The 19,905-nt window shown below is 43.0% G+C and overlaps 1 protein-coding gene across 4 annotated transcripts in view; it reads left to right on the top strand.

Moving 5' to 3' along the window:
• The window catches only part of ccny (cyclin Y), a 72,254-nt gene that overhangs the window by 32,656 nt on the left and 19,693 nt on the right, over window positions 1-19,905 (top strand). For 3 of the 4 annotated variants that reach the window (XM_084151994.1, XM_084151996.1, XM_084151993.1), the window contains exon 2: window positions 16,244-16,318. In XM_084151994.1, the coding sequence (XP_084008120.1) occupies window positions 16,244-16,318 (75 nt within the window). Of the gene's footprint in view, window positions 1-16,243; window positions 16,319-17,143; window positions 17,165-19,905 lie in introns of all 4 variants that reach the window. The other variant, XM_084151995.1, reaches the window with a different exon arrangement.

Genomic DNA, 19,905 nt, shown 5'->3' with positions numbered 1-19,905 from the left:
AGACAACCATTTTCAGGTCTTGCTGTAGATGTTCAAGCAGATGTAAGTCAAATCTGTAACTCGGCCACTGAGGAACATTTACTGTCTTCTTGGTAAGCAACTCCAGTGTAGATTTGGCCTCGTGTTTTAGTTTATTGTCCTGCTGAAAGGTGAATTAATCTCCCAGTGTCTGGTGAAAGCACTGAACCAGGTTTTTCTCTAGAATGTTGCCTCTATTCTCCATTCCATTTATTTTGTATCCTGAAAAACTCCCCAGTTCATAACGATTACAAGCATACCCTTAACATGATGCAGCCACCACTATGCTTGAAAATATGGAGAGTGGTACTCAGTAATGTGTTATGTTTGGGGCAAATCAAATACAACACTTTGCATTCAGGACAAAACGTTAATTGCTTTTCCACATTTTTTGCAGTATTATTTTAGCGCCTTGTTGCAAACAGGATGCATGTTTATTCTGTACAGGCTTCCTTCTTTTCACTCTTATTGTCACGTTCGTTGAATGACGGGTCAGACCAAGGCGCAGCGTGATATACATACATGTTTATTAACTTATAAACACAACGACAAAACAACAACCGAAACGTGAAGTCCAAGGTAGAACACACAACATACCTTACAAGGAACAAGATCCCACAACTAGACAGTGCCAATAGGCTGCCTAAGTATGAGTACCAAGCCAGTGGCGACGCGCACCACTGGCTTGGTGCGAGGAGCAGGAACGGGCCGGGCCGGCGACGCGCACCACTGGCTTGGTGCGAGGAGCAGAAACGGGCCGGGCCGGCGACGCGCACCACTGGCTTGGTGCGAGGAGCAGGAACGGGCCGGGCCGGCGATGCGCACCACTGGCTTGGTGCGGGGAGCAGGAACGGGCCGGGCCGGCGACGCGCACCACTGGCTTGGTGCGGGGAGCAGGACTGGGTTCCTTTATTAACCCCCGCTCCTTCTGCTGCCTAACCAGCTCCTCTCGCCGGGCCTCTACTTTTTCCTTCTCCCTTTTAGCCTCCTGTAGCGCCTCCCTCTGACCGAATAACCCCTGCTCCCTCTGAGCCAACAGCCCCCGTAACCTGGTGGCCTCCTAACCTGCAGATCCGCCCTTTCACGGCCTCCTGCTGCCTCGTCGTCCACACCGTGTGCCCCCCCCAAAAAAATGTATTGGGGTTGCCTCTCGGGTCTCCGTTGTCGGCACTGTTGGTGCCGTTTCTCCTCTCCTACCCGGGCTTCCTCCTTCATCACCTTCCGATAACGGACGGCCTCCTCCTCCGTAATTCTCCCCCAACCGAGGAGGACATCTACTAATGTTACCTCCTGTTGAGTCCCAGGCGTTTGCTCCTTCTCGGCACGCTGCTTGGTCCTTGTTTGGTGGGATCTTCTGTCACGTTCATTGAATGACGGGTCAGACCAAGGCGCAGCGTGATATATACGTACATGTTTATTAACTTATAAACACAACGACAAAACAACAACTGAAACGTGAAGTCCAAGGTAGAACACACAACATACCTTACAAGGAACAAGATCCCACAACTAGACAGTGCCAATAGGCTGCCTAAGTATGATCCCCAATCAGAGACAACGAGTGATAGCTGCCTCTGATTGGGAACCACCCCGGCCAACATAGACCTATACATACTAGATCCCACACATAGAAAAAGCACAACAAGGAATATACACACCCTGACTCAACATATAAGCAGTACCCCCCCCCCCCCCCCCCCCCCAAAGGTGCGGACTCCGACCGCACAACATAAACATAACAGGGTAGGGGCCGGGTGGGCATTCCGCCGGGTGGGCATTCCGCCTCGGAGGCGGATCCGGCTCGGGGCGTGACGACCTCTCACTCTCCGCCTCCCTGTTGCGCCCCTGGTCTGCTCTGGACCTCGGCGCGCTGCTTCCCCTCTCCTTCCTCCCACGATACGCCAGGCCCTGTCTGGACCCTGGTGTGGGAGACCCCGAACCTGGAGAGGGGCTGACGTCATGGTCTGGACTGGAGCCGCTGACCGGAGCTGGACTTGGCACCGGTGGAGTGGACTGCTCTGGCTCCGGAGTGGAGCCGCTGACCGGAGCTGGATCAGGCACCGGTGGAGCGGACTGCTCTGACTCAAGATATTTCAGCTTTTAATTTTGAATTAATTTGTTTAAAAAAATCGAAAAACATAATTCCACTTTGACATTATGGGGTATTGTGTGTAGGCCAGTGACAAAATACATTTAAAAAATGTAAGCTGTGAATGCCTGAAATCTATTATCTTGTTATAGTTCACCAAGTTATGTTGCTACTGTCTGACTGTGACATGCAGGCACGACTGCTAGTATGAAAAACCCATATTTTCAATTGGCAAGAAATAGTCATTAATACCCATGAAATATGTTATTATATGCATATATCAGCACGTTAATCTCTTAATTTTACATAAAGTATGATCACTTATCTGAGAAGGTACTAAACATATCTGAAAAATGTGTTTATCACCAAAGTTTTTTTGCAGCTTTGAAATTGGCCACTAGTGGAAACGTACACATAACTGTCAATAACGTCATAATAAAACATCTGATTGGCTTAGAATAAAAACTGTTATGGATATCACAATCATATGAATTGGTTGAAACATTAAACAGCAGAAAATATCTAGCTATATTTTTTTTCTCTTTAAATCCAAAGATAGAAGTGGGCTTAATGGGTACATGGGCTTAATGGGTACGTGGGCTTAATGGGTACGTGGGCTTAATGGGTACGTTTATCCATTAAAAGATTAAAACCTTTACAGTCAATGCCAATGCACATGTCTGGTGTCTGTATTGGCTGTGACCAATACATACGGCCAGCCATAGTAACCACTATCAGGGCTAGAGTCCAGGCCAGGGTGCATGTGTAAACACTGACCAGGGTTTGGCGGCTGGGCTGCTGGCTTCCTGTATAAGGATTAGTGGTCCATTGTTGACCGAGACCCACTGACTATTGACCTTCAGGTCTGGCTGGGATGTGTGTGGTGTTGCAGCTAAGGTCAGCAGTCTCCCTTCCTCTCCCTGACCCCCTGCTGGGGCTCCATCCACTTGGCTCTAACTTAATGAGAAACCACCCCTGAAGAATAGCAGACACACCCACGGATACTCTGTCCCCACACCAAATACTTTTTTGTTGAACACAGAATGAGACGTTGCATTTTTATTTACAAATTGTAAAAAACGAATTACATAAATAACTAATATTCTGTATCTAATATTCTCTATCTCTCCCCCATATTCCTCTGGGATCTCATTTGGAAGTGTATAAAAATAGCTCCCCTTCATTTTAGTTTTGTGACTGCAGATAGAAGTTTGTAGAATAAATACAGTGAGAGAAAAAAGTATTTGATCCCCTGCTGATTTTGTACGTTTGCCCACTGACAAAGACATGATCAGTCTATCATTTTAATGGTAGGTTTATTTGAACAGTGAGAGACAGAATAACAACAAACAAATCCACAAAAACGCCTGTCAAAAATGTTATAAATTGATTTGCATTTTAATGAGGGAAATAAGTATTTGACCCCCTCTCAATCAGAAAGATTTCTGGCTCCCAGGTGTCCTTTATACAGGTAACAAGCTGAGATTAGGAGCACACTCTTAAAGGGAGTGCTCCTAATCTCAGCTTGTTACCTGTATAAAAGACACCTGTCCACAGAAGCAATCAATCAATCAGATTCCAAACTCTCCACCATGGCCAAGACCAAAGAGCTCTCCAAGAATGTCAGGGACAAGATTGTAGACCTACACAAGGCTGGAATGGGCTACAAGACCATCGCCACGCAGCTTGGTGAGAAGGTGACAACAGTTGGTGCGATTATTCGCAAATGGAAGAAACACAAAATAACTGTCAATCTAATACTTATTTCCCTCATTTAAAATGCAAATCAATTTATAACATTTTTGACATGCGTTTTTGTGGATTTGTTTGTTGTTATTCTGTCTCTCACTGTTCAAATAAACCTACCATTAAAATGATAGACTGATCATGTCTTTGTCAGTGGGCAAACGTACAAAATCAGCAGGGGATCAAATACGTTTTTCCCTCACTGTACTTCTTACATAAAGTATCCAGTCACTTTCACAAGTTTGTGCTGGTCATGTACTGTATTATCTAGGCTTGGTTTTCAGTAAAGGGTGATAGTGACTGACTAAATGTCTCTATTCACATTCTGTAAAAAACTTTATAGAAAGAGAATTAGATTAACAAGCAACAAGTGTTACGTATAATCCTTGTGACACTGGAGGTATTAAATACAGGATAAGGATGAATGCACTGAGGGGATTTGATATTCAGTCAATGATAGATTCTCAGAATGATATCAAATGAATCTACTGATACTAGTATTTACTCTCCTACTTTAGTTGTGTTGTATGCATTACTCACACATTCCATTAGTCTGGCGATCAACTGTGTCTTACAGTATGTTACTGTGAGGGAACGTGGTGGCGATGCAGCGGGGATGGAGTGTTACTGCTGAATCGCTTTAGCCTGACTGATCATTTAGCATTGTTGGCGTTGTTAGCATTGTTAGCCGTTCTGGGTCCTCTGCACTGTGTGGGAGGAAGGCCCATTATCTCTCCCCAGTCTGCCTAGAGAAGTAGGCATAAACGCTGCCTGGTTGAAGTGATGCAGGGATAATGATGGAGAACAGAGAGAGATTACCAGAGAAAGAAGTGATTACAATCCCAGAATCAGGAGGCAGAGGGTAATGGAACAGAGGGGTGTGTGAGGTCAGTTAGCCATGTGATCTCCCAGGCTGGGAAGCTCTTATTGACTCCATTTATCAGGCCTTTATTTGACATTACACTGCTTTTCCTCCTCACTGAACATCCACATAGGGGACATTTAGCATCTCTCTGTTTTAACACTGAGTTATGACGTTGTTGGTTTGGTTCACACACGTACATAGACAGACACATCTTGGTACTGAAATATTAATTCCCTCATGAGGGTGTTTATTGTTCTGAAACTAAGATGTAATGAATCTCAATGTGTCAGTGTTGACTTTCATCAAGTTTTAAGTTCAAGTTTCATTTAAGTTCAAATAACACAAGGTAAATGTTTAAAGCTACATTAAAGCACTGTTTAATCACTCTTGACATTAAAGCTACATGAAAGAGAAGATAAAGCCAGATGAATGAAATAAACTAAGTATAGTTATCTCTATTGTTTCTCTAGCCAAGAACTCTGAGGGTCATGTTTCTTTATGAATGGAGTTACACTGTGTTCAGTGTCAGACAGCGAGTAGCAGGACTCTCTTATGGAAAAACCACATGATTTCACATGAAATTTCCACGTTTTGCACATGTAAAATTGTATTTCACAAGTGAAATCATGTGATTTTGGAACACTTCTCGTGATGATATTTCACGTTGATATCTTTCACGAGATTTCACGGGGGATGCCCTGCAAACAAAGATTTGTCGTTAGGATATTCCCGAAATGTCTCGCAGTCGCAGAGTTTTCAATTGACATATTTGACATACTGTGCATGATGTCCTAACCTGGGATTTGAACTCACAACCTCTTGGTTGACAGCATTCCAATCTTCCTGCTACACCACCATGTCTGTGTCAATAACTGATTTCACTTAGATTCCTACACTTTGGACTTCAAAGTAAATCTCAGCTTTGTTAAAAATACACACAAGAAAAATGTATATTTATCATAGTGATTCATGAGTAATATTAAAACAGAATAATATGTCTACTACACAAAAAAAAAGAAAAATTTGGAAATAAATACATTAAATCAATGATGAGAGAATAGTCAGATTAACTGATAACTAAAATAGCAGTGAAAAAAGCAGGCAAAAAAAATTCTCGAGGCCAGCCAAAGTTCGGGAGGCGAAGTCTACGCCCCTTTGTCCGTGATTGGTCAACTTTAGGGATTCTTCAATAGTCTTTCATTCAACAAAAAAAAGAGAAATACTAAACCAAACATCTTAGTTAGATGTAAAATTGCGCAACTAAGATATCCTTTGCAAAAACGTCAAAATTAATGACAGATTTCTTGAGTTATCTTAGATTAATTCTGACTATTTTGAGGAAGGCTATGGCGTCTCAAAATGGACAAACGGTATTATTGCCGCTTTTTTCCAATTTTTCAAGCGAAGGTCTTTTAAGGGAGTGTGCGAGCACACTTGTTCGTATGGCCTAGCCAACTTCGGCTAGCTGCCAGCCGAACTGAAACATGCTGACGCCTTAAGTGCAGATATGTATTATAAGTAGATATATTATAGGTAATGAATCTGTAGGGGACATCTGAGAATGCTACAGACTTTGTGGCGCAGCAGAAAGATCAGCGTACCCCAAATCCAGAGGTTGTGAGTTCAAATCCCAGGTGGGGTCATATTGAAAAGTCAGCACTAAGTGATCATGTCAAACGTAATCATATTGATTTAAAGATGTTTACACTATTTTAGCTGAACAGCGTACCACTTAACTTAAAACCCCCATACCATTCTATTACCTCCCTTGCAATAAAACTTGTGAAATGTGTAGATTCACATGTTGAGCTGAAATGGTCACGTGAAAACAAAAGAGACACTTGAAACCATATGTTCACATGGATTACATTTAGAGTTCACATGTTAACACCACCTTTTCACATGTGAGGAGAATAACATGTTTTCATCTTGCATGTGAATTGCAGATTCGCATGTAAATTGCAGATTTGCATATGAAAATCTAACTCTCACCTGTGGAATTGCATGTTCACATGTGGAAAACATTCACGTGTAAAAATCTAATGTGCAGTTTTACATGTGAAAAATGTTTAAATGTTGTCACGTGTAGTTTCATTTTGCATAAAATGTTGCATCCCCATGTTGTCACATTTATTTCACGTGAGATCATGTTTTCACATGTGCTCATGTTTTCACGTGTAGTTTCATGTTATCACATGTTGCTTTTATGTGTTACACGTTATGACATTCACTTTACATAAGATCACTTGTGGAACACGTGATCACGTGAAATTAATGTGTTTTTTCCATAAGGGCTGTTACTCATAGGACAGCGTGATGAATAGAGAAAGTCCAGGTGTGTGTGTGTGTGTGGATCTCTCCTGTAGTGTAGTAGGGGTATACTACAAAATAGAATCAATGAGTTAGCTAGATAACTTTGATAAAAAATATATGGCAATTAGAAATAAAAACGGGATGGTCTTCAGAGATAGAAGGGTGGGATTAACAACAAACAAAAAAGATAACTAATGTAAAATATAGAGTGTGCATAACATTTATATAGTATATATAAGATGGAAGTAGAAGCCTAAGTTTTGTTGGCCATTAGTTTGCTCCAATTAGGGGAGGGGTGGTATGTTTAGGGGAAAGTAATAATATATGGGGGATTGGAAATGATGCAGACAATTACATAGATAGAAGCCACAATCTATCTGCAATGTTAAAGCTGATCATAAATGTTGATTTTCTGATTCATTAAGAAAGCTAAACATGTGTGTTTTTGGTTGTTGAGTCAATTATATAATGCTCATTTCAACCATAACTGTCATAGCCATAACCATAAAGTTATTTCAGAATATTTAGCTGGCTAACTCCTTGATCCTACTTTGTAGTGTACCCCTCTGGTGTTCCCGCCTACCTCACCCCCCCCCCCCCCCCTCCTCCTCCTCTTCTCCCCCTCTCCCCCCTCCACTGATCTCTGGCTGGAACAGTGCCATAATTCTCCATGACAGAACACTATTGTTCTTCTGTGAAACATGGCAGTAAAGAATACTTTACCTTGGTGCCTTGCCATTTCCACGATAACAGAATCATGTTGAGACTCATATTTTTCACCATAAAATGTATGCCGGACAAGGACAACTTTTAACAATTTACACATACAATTAGACAAAAACACATTTACTTGAAGAACAGTGCAGATGCAAAGTTTGGTAACAGAATGACGGCACAAACAGCATAAACTGTAATTCTGTTACCAAACTTTGCATCTGCACTGTTCTTCAAGTAAATGTGTTTTACATGAGGATGGTTGGCCACCCTTCATATGCTATAAAATATTGCAAAATTACAATTACAAGCAAATGCTTTTTATGTCTTTTATAAAATAATTTCCTCATTCAATGAATCAGGGATCAAATGGCAAAATTAGGCTACTTCAAAGTAAGGTAACTAAAACATGTTTATCTCAGGGGAGATCTATTGACGGCATGGGAGATATTCCTCAATTAGGCTATTCTAAGAATATATTTTAAAGTTGTCAGAATGACTTGACCAATGTTGAATAGAGGGGAATCCCAGCTTTCCAACGGTGTCAGATTTATTTCTCAGACTCAGAATATTGAGCGCTGGAGAGACTGTTTTACAACCGGAATAAGCACTGGTTTATTAATGCACCAGTTCATCAACAGTTGCCATTTGCGGTTATGCTGATGGAAAGTTAAGGACATCGGACATGACAATTACAGTAATACATGATAATAGCTAAATAGTTGAACTTGGCCAGTTTATTAGGTACACCCATCTAGTACGGGTCGGACCCCCCTTTGCCTCCAGAACAGCCTGAATTCTTCAGGACATGGATTCTACAAACCGGAAACGTTCCACAGGGATGTTGATCCATGCTGACGCGATGGCATCACGCAGTTGCTGCAGATTGGACAGTGGTACATCACCGCTATCAGCCTGTACCGTTGACACTAGGTAGGATGGGTCCATGGACTGCCATCAGTATGACGCAACAGGAACTGGTATTCGTCGGACCACGCAATGTTTTTCCACACCTCAATTGTCCAGTGTTGGTGATCGCGTTTCCACTGGAGCCGCTTCTTCTTGTTTTTAGCTGATAGGAGTCGAACCCGTTCTGCACACAACTGTTGTACTGTGCCGTTATTTGTCTGTTTGTGGCCAGCCATTCTCTTTCGACTGCTCTCATCAACAAGCTGTTTTCGCCCATAGGACTGTCGCTGACTGGATGTTTTTTGTTTGTCGCACCATTCTCGGGAAACACTAGACATTGTCGTGCTTGAAAAGCCCTGGAGGGCGGCCGTTTCTGAGATACTGGATCCGGCATGCCTGGCACCGACGATCAAACCACGGTCAAAGTCGCATTGGTCACTTGTTTTGCCCATTCTAACGTTGAATCAAACAGTAACTGAATGCCTCTGCCTGTTTTATATAGCAGGCCACAGCCACGTGACTCACAGTCTGTAGGGGCGATCCATTTTCATGAACAGGGTGGCCGGTGAGTGTATATTCTTCTTTACATTTTTACATTTTAGTCATTTAGCAGACGCTCTTATCCAGAGCGACTTCCAATTAGTGAGTGCATACATTTTTCATACTGGCCCCCGTCAGACAATTTTTTTTCTTGTCCCGGACAAGTGGACAAGCATTAATGTCGAGCCCTGGAGATTGATTCACCATCACAGGGGTCCACACACACTCAGCCATTAGTATAAGAGATGCACCCAGAGACTTGAGACCATCACAGCAGACTGCTGAAGTCATGGAAAAGAGAATCAGTAGACGTGCATCTTCTTTTGTCTAAATCACATGACTAAATGTTATTTCTTTGATTTTCCTCTGTTCTCGGAAGGAAGACTGTGAGTGTGTGTTTTACTCAGAAGCAGTTTCTTATGATAAATATCAGCACAGTGATACACACTGTTCACACTGTACACGTTTCTAAGTGTTTAAGGTTAAGTTTCGGCATTAACTCCGAAATCTTAAGGTTAGGCATTAACTCGGAATGGTTAAGGTTAGGCATTAACTCGGAATGGTTAAGGTTAGGCATTAACTCGGAATGGTTAAGGTTTGGGATAGGCTTAAAATAACAATCTCAAAAACTACTTCCTATCGCTGGATTTGAATTTACAACCTTGGTAATCAGATGCAGATGCTTACTGCGCTCACTGTTGCCTCTAGTGGCCGGTTTCCATGTAATCTCCTGACGTCCTCAGACATGGATGGACGTCGAATACTGACTTGTATCACGGGTGACATGGCTGTATATCAACCAGGATTACCACTGACTGCTGAGCTACTGGGTCTCACTGCACTGGTCATACACTCTCATCATACACACTGTTATATCTAGTGTCATGCTCAGCGTGAAGGAGATGTCTTGTGTAACATTCACAGTAAACCATGACATCTATATCTCTTCTGTTACTGCTGTTAAAAGGTCAGTCATAAGTGAGGAATCAAGTTTGGGTTTGAAAAGCCAGTGGGGATAACACAGTCCTGACTATTTGCCCAGGCTCTAGCCATTTAGCCAGTCAGGTTAGATTCTAGCCTCATACATGCTCTACCGCTTCAGGGTGAATTATCTTCAGAAATACCACCTTAACCTCAGGCTCCCTGACTCTATCACAGAAGTCCCTTACTCTTTTTCCAATGCTGCCGCCACCGCCAGGCTCAGGAGAAATATATCATATTTTATCGATCAGTTTACCAGTCCAGTGAGGAAGCTCCCATGGGCCTGATAAGTGTGAGATTGAGGCTATCAGTTCACAGCGCTAAGCTGCTTTAAAGTGGCTATTTCAACTCAGAGAGGAGACGGATTATATTTTAGTGGAGGGGCATGTTCAATATATAAAATACAGGAAAATCAAGTTTATGACTGCACTGGGCCTTTAAAGTGCACTTCCTTTGAACAGGACATATGCCATTTGTGATGCTGCTCTTCTGTAATGCTCTGGTACACCTTGTCAAGCTCTCAGGCCAACATATGGCCTCACGTCCTGCAGCTATGAGGAAAGCATGCTTGAAAAGATCGGTTTGAATTATGGGGTTGAGTGGAGTGAACCTTGTGACTCTATGTCCTTGTCTTTGTGCCGGTCTCTCCACACTGAAAGGTGGCATCCTGCTAATCCTGGATCATATTCATTTAATTGAATTGTCTTTATTTAGACAGGATAGTCCACTCAGTAACAATTGCCACTCTGTTCCAGGAAGTCCTGGGTTCCATGGAATCAATAAAAACATACACATCACATAAACGTTTATTCTAAAACATACCATATCCAATCTAGATAGATGTATTGTGAGCGTGCTTTTGTATGTAGGCATGTATATGCTTCTGTGTATGGTGTGTTTTAGAATAAACCTTTATGTGATGTGTATGTTTTTACATACACAGAAGCATATACAACATGCGCAGTAGCCTACATACAAAAGCATGCTCACATTACATCTATCTAGATTTGTGTACAGCTCTCCTTGTCTCCTCTCCTTGTCTCCTCTCCTTCCAGATTGCAGATTATAAAGACTAGTTTAATTTGCTAAGTAAGGAAAGGAGGCATGAGTATAGGGTTAGTCAAGCTCAGGACCAAGTGTTACATGAAAGAAGACTACCCAGATAACAACAGAGATCCTATAAATCATGAATAACAGGATCTCTGACACACAGTCAGTCAGTCAGAGAGGTTTGGAGGTGATGCTGCCATCTGGTCTCCCCTGGCTGGTGTCTCTGTAGTAAGCTCGTGATGAATCATTGGGTTCTCTGCTCTTTGTACTGTCTGTCTGGTGACTTGTTATGACTGACTGCCAGCCCTGGGCCTAGCTGGTCCAATGTGCTATGGTGCCAGGACAGGACCAGCCTGCCAGGCAGACTGCCAACTCCACACTGCCCTCGGTGGAGGGACAGCGAACAGGAGCTGTGGCCACTGTCCATGTAAGTCTGCAGCTGTTGGGCATAATGTATAGGAGGCTCAGGCGAGGAGTAGCAGCAGCTACTACGATGTACCTTCGTTGATTTATCAGCTTGGCCAAGCACCCTGTGATAGTTGTGAGAGAGTATTAAGTGGCATTTTGATGTTGTCATTCTCTCAACAGCGGGCCATTTCTCAGTGATCCAAGGGTCTTACAGTGAGGGGAAAAAAGTATTTGATCCCCTGCTAATTTTGTACATTTGCCCACTGACAAAGACATGATCAGTCTATAATTTTAATGGTAGGTTTATTTGAACAGTGAGAGACAGAATAACAACCAAAAAATCCAGAAAAACGCATGTCAAAAATGTTATAAATTGATTTGCATTTTAATGAGGGAAATAAGTATTTGACCCCTCTGCAAAACATGACTTAGTACTTGGTGGCAAAACCCTTGTTGGCAATCACAGAGGTCAGACGTTTCTTGTAGTTGGCCACCAGGTTTGCGCACATCTCAGCAGGGATTTTGTCCCTCTCCTCTTTGCAGATCTTCTCCAAGTCATTAAGGTTTCGCGGCTGACGTTTGGCAACTCAAACCTTCAGTGCCCTCCACAGATTTTCTATGGGATTAAGGTCTGGAGACTGGCTAGGCCACTCCAGGACCTTAATGTGCTTCTTCTTGAGCCACTCCTTTGTTGCCTTGGCCGTGTGTTTTGGGTCATTGTCATGCTGGAATACTCATCCACAACCCATTTTCAATGCCCTGGCTGAGGGAAGGAGGTTCTCACCCAAGATTTGACGGTACATGGCCCCGTCCATCGTCCCTTTGATGCGGTGAAGTTGTCCTGTCCCCTTAGCAGAAAAACACCCCCAAAGCATAATGTTTCCACCTCCATGTTTGACGGTGGGGATGGTGTTCTTGGGGTCATAGGCAGCATTCCTCCTCCTCCAAACACGGAGAGTTGAGTTGATGCCAAAGAGCTCGATTTGGGTCTCATCTGACCACAACACTTTCACCCAGTTCTTCTCTGAATCATTCAGATGTTCATTGGCAAACTTCAGACGGGCCTGTATATGTGCTTTCTTGAGCAGGGGGACCTTGCGGGCGCTGCAGAATTTCAGTCCTTCACGGCGTAGTGTGTTACCAATTGTTTTCTTGGTGACTATGGTCCCAGCTGCCTTGAGATCATTGACAAGATCCTCCCGTGTAGTTCTGGGCTGATTCCTCACCGTTCTCATGATCATTGCAACTCCACGAGGTGAGAACTTGCATGGAGCCCCAGGCTGAGGGAGATTGACCGTTCTTTTGTGCTTCTTCCATTTGCGAATAATCGCACCAACTGTTGTCACCTTCTCACCAAGCTGCTTGGCGATGGTCTTGTAGCCCATTCCAGCCTTGTGTAGGTCTACAATCTTGTCCCTGACATCCTTGGAGAGCTCTTTGGTCTTGGCCATGGTGGAGAGTTTGGAGTCTGATTGATTGATTGCTTCTGTTGACAGGTGTCTTTTATACTCCCTTTAAGAGTGTGCCCATAATCTCAGCTCGTTACCTGTATAAAAGACACCTGGGAGCCAGAAATCTTTCTGATTGAGAGGGGGTCAAATACTTATTTCCCTCATTAAAATGCAAATCAATTTATATCATTTTTGAAATGAGTTTTTATGGATTTTGTTGTTGTTATTCTGTCTCACTGTTCAAATAAACCTACCATTAAAATTATAGACTGATCATTTCTTTGTCAGTGGGCAAACGTACAAAATCAGCAGGGGATCAAATACTTTTTTCCCTCACTGTAAGACCCTTGGAACGCTGAGAAATGGCCCGTAAATCCAATGTGTTTTTTGGATGCTTGATTCATTTGAACAAAGGTTTGTTGGCAGTGGAAGTGGATGGAGGTGGAGCTGCACTGAAGCAGTTCTGACAGGAGGATCATGGGAATACAGGGTGTGTGCATGTACAATACAGTCTCACTGCATACAAAATACAATTATTGTGGATAGTCAGATTAATATTATTGTTTGATTAAAACGTTTACATGCTTTGCAAGAAGAACGATTTCCCTAATAATCCTGTTTACATGGCCACATCTGAAATCAGGCTACCTGATGGGACTTTGATTAATTAAGAATATCTCCAATCAAAATAAGCGTTCTACCACAGCGACCATGTTATTTTTGGGAAGCCTATTTGATTCCGAGTTCAGACATATATCGTTTTTATGTGAAAATTACTTCTAAGATGCATACTTTCAGTTGTTCCGAACTCACTTCACTGGCGCTAAAGAGGGAGGCTGCCTCGGCTGGTGCTAGCACAGACTCCGATTTAAGGTCTTTACATGTCCTAGTCATTTCAAAGATGCTGTTTTTTAATTGCCCTATGCTTCCTTCAATTATGACCATACCAATTAAGATAAGCAGAGTAAGGTGTTTGCATGACTAATGCCATACTCTGCCTACTGCCATAATCAGTTTAATATCGAATTATTAGTGTGCATGTGAGCGTACTCATTGATTTACCTCATTTCGGTAGCACGAGACAACTTCCCCTTTTGTCATAACTCTAAAACAATAGAGCTGGTTAGTTTTGTGTAGTAGACGCCGGTGTGACTTCCTGTCCAGTTTCCTGAAACACAGGAAGTTAGAGGGGTGGACTGTGTGTGTGTGTGTGGACCACTGTACAGGCAGAGAGGAAGAGAGCCACTCCAAAGAGAACTGCCCTAAATAAAAGGGCACAAAGACAACCACATTGTGTGTATGCCTGCTCATTCGTGTGTGCCTGTGTTTGACACAAACACATGTTTCATTGAGTACAGTTCTGAAATACTGGACTGTTACAGTACACATTGGACTAATAAACCTATTCTGGCTCCTTCCCTCCTTCCCACACCGTTGATAAACTACTCCATCTTGTATTTATCACCTTGTTCTCCTTGGAGTGCTGCCTGCACCGTACGTAGGTCACTGTGGTGTGTGGAGGGAGCTAGCTGGATCTCCTTTTGAGGTTTAAGTGCCTCTTACACACAAAAGACTCCAGTTCAAAAGAGTTGGAGCGTAATATGAGCTGCTTCACTCATGACCTCATATAGGAGTTATTTTCCCCAGCTAAACTAGGTCTCATATCACTATCATGTGTTTCATCAGTTAATTTGTAAAGCAATAGCTCATATCCATATCAAGTCACAACTCCCACTCTGTTAAGACCTGCATAGAGAGCCGTCTGATTTATCTGTGCTCTGGTAAGACAGTAGTATTATACCAGGGCTGAAGAAAGAACGCAGCACATCTCAACCTACGATGACTCATATTTCTAAGGCTTTGGGTCTGTAAGCAGGTGCTCGAACCCAGTCCCCCACTCCTCTTCTCCTCTTTCCCACTCACTCTCCCCTCTCGTCTATCCCCTCTGTTGAGTAGCTGTTCTTTGGGCAGTGGCTCTCCTCTCCTCTCTGCTGCAGCTGGCGGTATGGCTGGGTGTAGCCCCTGCCTGGCCTTTCCTGCCGGGATGACATTATGCTTGGATGCCTGTGGCTGCTGACAGGGCCTGGACTAGGGCCAGAGACGGGGGTGCTGGGTAGTGGATATCAGGGCTGACATAGGGGTCCGCTGGGTGGGACCCAAGCCCAGAGCCAGAGACGGGGGGGCTGGGTAGTGGATGTCAGGGCTGACAGGGGTCAGCTGGGTGGGACCCAAGCCCAGAGACAGAGACAGGGGGGCTGGGTAGTGGATGTCAAGCCTGAGACAGTTAATGTAAGCAAAACTATCTGCCAGTGTACTGAGAATTTGTCATGGTAAGATGTGTTATTAAGATCTTATTAATATCTTGAAATAAGGTAATTTATCTTACCCTACTTGTATCAAGCCTATTTTAGGTTAAAATAAGCAAAATGATCTGCCAGTGCACTAAGATAATTTTACTTGGTAAGATGTCAAGTCGATGCATTCTTATGTTAATAGATATCTAGGTAAGTGTAACTAATATGTTCATTTTTATTGCCTGGTGCCATAGTAACTTCTGCAATATTCCGTAATTTATGCTGATGGACCTGTTATCAAGTTAACACCCAGTGTGTAAAAGCATCACATAAAAACAGGCAATTTATCAAATAAGACGTTTTCATTGCCGTACCAGTCTGCCTCAGTCTCCGGCCAAACCGCTGCTCCTCAACGTTAGGCCACTTGGTGGTTGATATGTGTAACTGCATGCTCCTCTGAAATTGACCTTTCAGTCAGAATGTATTAGCGTCCCATTTGGCACCTTATGCTTTCATCTGGGCCCATAGGGCTCTGGTCAAAAGTAGTGCATTATATAGGGAATAAGGTCCCATTTGGGACAAATCCTATAGTACTGGTATCCCCAGAGAGTCAGTATTCAATACTCGTATTCAAGGCTTATGATCACCTTTTTTCTCATCTGTTTAACAAATGTCTCTCCGTGTGCGATGCCTCTGTCTCATCAGCATGTGTCTTGTTCAGTCATCCAAAACAGATCTATACCCGGCTGGGTTCATTGTTTGCTAACACTGAATCGATATACAACCAGCAGAGTACACAGCAGAGTACTTTGAGCAGTAGGCCCCGGAGCTGATAGCTGTTTGCTTCTGTTTCCTTCTTCATCAGATCTGAACATGGAGTACAACCCTTCAGACCATCCCAGAGCCAGCACCATATTTCTCAGCAAATCCCAGACAGATGGTGAGTGTTTCTCTCTCTCTCTCTTTATTTTTTCAATCTCTCCTCTCTCGCTCTTTCTCTCTCTCTAGTATATTGCACCCCTCTCTCCTTTTCAATCTGTCTCTCCTTCTCACTCTCTCTTTTCATTTCTCTCTCGCCCTCCTTTTCCTTCTCTCTCTCTCTCTCTCTCTCTCGCTCTCTCTCTCTCTCTCTCTCTCTCTCTCTCTCTCTCCCTCTCGCTCTCGCTCTCTTCCCCCCTCTCTCTCTCTCGCTCTCTTCCTCCCTCTCTCTCTCTGAACACTAACTTCTCCACTATGCTGAGTCATGGTTATTATCTGTGGCACTATGAAGCCTTTTCATAAAAACACTTATTTTCTAAGCTAATCAATTGTACAGTGTGAGAAGACAACGTCTGCCGGAATTAATTGAAGTCACAGATGCAGACAGTGTTCAAACTATAATAATGGTTTAATCAAATTAATTTCTAATTTGTCTCATGCCTTGCAGCATGGATTATTTAGCATAAAGCTCATGTGTAGCCGACCGCGGGTTGATGTTGTAATACAGCATTGCTTTAAGCGCTGTAGATAATTATCAGTTTGTGAGGCTGTTTCTTTGTTATGTAACAGTCTACTGTCCTAGTTATCGATGGCTGTGTCCCAAATGAGTCCCTATTCCTTTAACAGTGCACTATGTAGTGAATAGGGTGCCGTTTGGGACGCAGTCTCATTGATGCAATATGAGAAAATTTAAAGACAGGAATCAAACTGTATTTTTTACATGCCCATTTTACGTTGCTAGGTAAATAGATATATGTAGAGACAACTTCGACTTTGTCTTTTTCAGTTCCTGTCCCCAATAAGAAAGGTAAGTGGGTTTGGTATAGGCTGGTGTTATGGGTGTGTGTTTGGCTTGTGTTTGGGGTATAGCCCTGCTCTGTAGTCTCAAGCTTTGTGCTTCTGACAGAACACCGCAATATGTCTTTGCAGCAGATTTCTGTGTGTTTATATACAGTATGTGTGTTCACATTCTGTGGATTATTGTAAGCTGTGCTCAGATGTGAGCTTTACCTCCTGCATGATGTGTGTTATCTGTACAAACAGCCACTTCTGCACAACTGGTATGTACTGATTAGACACACATGCAAACAGACAACCCTCTGTGCCTTTAAGAAGCAACATCTAAGTTATATCTCCCAGCTAGATCAATATTTTAACATGTAAAAACGTGTGAGGCCTTATGACGTAAACACTCGCTTCCACGCTTTATTTTAGAATGTGCACAGCCATGATTTCTCACAGGGCTTAGGTGTGTGTGTGTTTTGGGTCTGTGTGTGTTTGGGTGTGTGTTTAGGTGTGTGTGTGTGTGTTTTAGTTGTGTGTGTGTGTTTAGGTGTGTGTGTGTGTGTGTGTGTGTGTGTGTGTGTGTGTGTGTGTTTAGGTGTGGGTGTCTTGGGTGTGTGTGTTTAGGTGTGTGTGTGTGTTTAGGTTGAGGTGTGTGTGTGTGTGTGTGTGATTGTGTGTGTGTGTGAGTTTAGGTGTGTGTGTGTGTGTGTGTTTAGTTGTGTGTGTGTTTAGTTGTGTGTGTGTGTGTGTGTGTGTGTGTGTTTAGGTGTGTGTGTTTAGGTTGGTGTGTGTGTGTGTGTGTGTGTGTTTAGGTTGGTGTGTGTGTGTGTGTGTGTGTGTGTTTAGGTTGGTGTGTGTGTGTGTGTTTTGGTGTGTTTGTGTTAGGTGTGTGTGGGGGTTTAGGTGTGTGTGTGTGTGTGTGTGTGTGTGTGTGTGTGTGTGTGTGTTTAGGTGTGTGTGTGTGTGTTTTTAGGTGTGTGTTTAGGTGTGTGTGTTTCAGTGGGTGTGTGTGTTTTCAGTGGGTGTGTGTGTGTTTTCAGTGGGTGTGTGTGTGTTTAGTGCTGTGTGTGTGTGTGTGTTTTAGGTTTTTTATGTGTGTTTTGGGTGTGTGTGTTTTGTGTGTGTGTTTAGTGCTGTGTGTGTTTAGTGCTGTGTGTGTGTGTGTGTGTGTGTTTAGTGCTGTGTGTGTGTGTGTGTGTGTGTTTAGGTGTGTGTTTAGGGTGTGTTTAGGTGTGTGTTTAGGGTATGTTTAGGTGTGTGTTTTGGTTGTGTGTGTGTTTAGGTGTGTGTTTGTTTAGAGCTGTGTGTGTGTGTGTGTGTGTTTGTTTTTAGGTGTGTGTGTGTGTGTGTGTGTGTTTAGGTGTGTGTGTGTGTGTGTGTGTGAGTGTTTGGGTGTGTTTGTGTTTTTTGGGTGTGTTTGTGCATGTGTGTTTTTGGGTTTGTGTGGGTGTGTGTTTAGGGTGTGGGTGTGTGTCTGCGTTTAGGTGTGTGTGTTTGTTTAGGTGTGTGTGTGTTTAGGTTTTTGTGTGTTTTGAGGTGTGTGTGTGTGTGTTTTTAAGTGTGTGTGTGTGTGTGTGTTTAGGTGTGTTTGTGTTTTGAGGTGGGTGTGTGTGTGTGTGTTTAGGTGTTTGTGTGTTTTGGGTGTGGTGTGTGTTTGTTTAGGGTGTGTGTTTGTTTTGGGTGGGTGGGTGTGTGTGGGTGTGTGTTTAGGTGTGTGTGTTTTAGGTGTGTGTATGTGTGTTTAGGGTGTGTTTGCTGATAGTTTAGCAAGGTGCCAGACAGTAGAGCTTCACTATGTCAACGTTGTACCTCATCCTGCCCTGCTGCTTCGCCATGCAGCGCTCCTTCTTCTATGTTGCTACGTCACACACACACACACACACACTGGATCTCCGTCAGCCAATCAGAGCGGCTTCCATACTTGGAGTGAACCAATCACACGCAGCAAGGCCCAATGCGGAATCATTAGACTACTGTATGAACAGTATTAATGCCCTGCATTCCCCACATGAATACAATGACATCATTGAAATAAAGCCAGAGAGCGAAGTGGCGCTATAGTTATAGACATGACAATATTCACGTGAATGAAGCGTTTAGATTTGATGTAATCCCCAGAGATTGTTTTAGAGGCAACCACATGAAAGGATGAATTACTCTTTTTGTCAAACCTGTAGGAGGCTCTCGTAAGAATCTGACAGTTGAGTCCTAAAGGCAAATGGCTCTTAGTTATAATTTCCTTCATCATATGTTCTACTGGAATCCTCTTTAAGGCCACATGGCTGCTGAATGAACACAGTTCAGAGTGCTAAACATGATTTAATATAAGGCCTTTTAGGAATGAAAAGCATTTGTATTACCCCACAGCCATGCATCTATGTCAGTAATTAGCGTAAGTGTAATTTTAAGGAATTGTTGAGTTGTAGTGATTATTTTCTTGAACAGTACTTTGAGCAATATGTTTTATTAAGTTCCCACAAAGCTGATATTGAAAAATGGGCAATCCATATAGTCTCTCTTCCTTAATGTGCCTTTGATCATACTGCACTCCCAGCTCTGTATGGTGCAGGACAACCTTGGGAATGACTGCCCCCTGTCAGTAAGGGCTGTGTACTGCAATCGGCTTTGACCCCATCAGCGTGTTTCAACTTAAATATAATAATAATATTACTAACTTCAGAGGCTGAGCTCTGCTCTATCTTGTGTGCCTAATCATTGACTGTTACCGTGCTGTCACTGATTTTAATCTCTCTCAATTTGCAG

This window comes from Coregonus lavaretus, assembly GCF_964263955.1.
Source record: "Coregonus lavaretus genome assembly, chromosome: 34".
Classification (NCBI taxonomy): domain Eukaryota; kingdom Metazoa; phylum Chordata; class Actinopteri; order Salmoniformes; family Salmonidae; genus Coregonus; species Coregonus lavaretus.
Note: the sequence above shows the minus strand (reverse complement) of the source record. Positions and strands in the feature narration are given on the sequence as shown.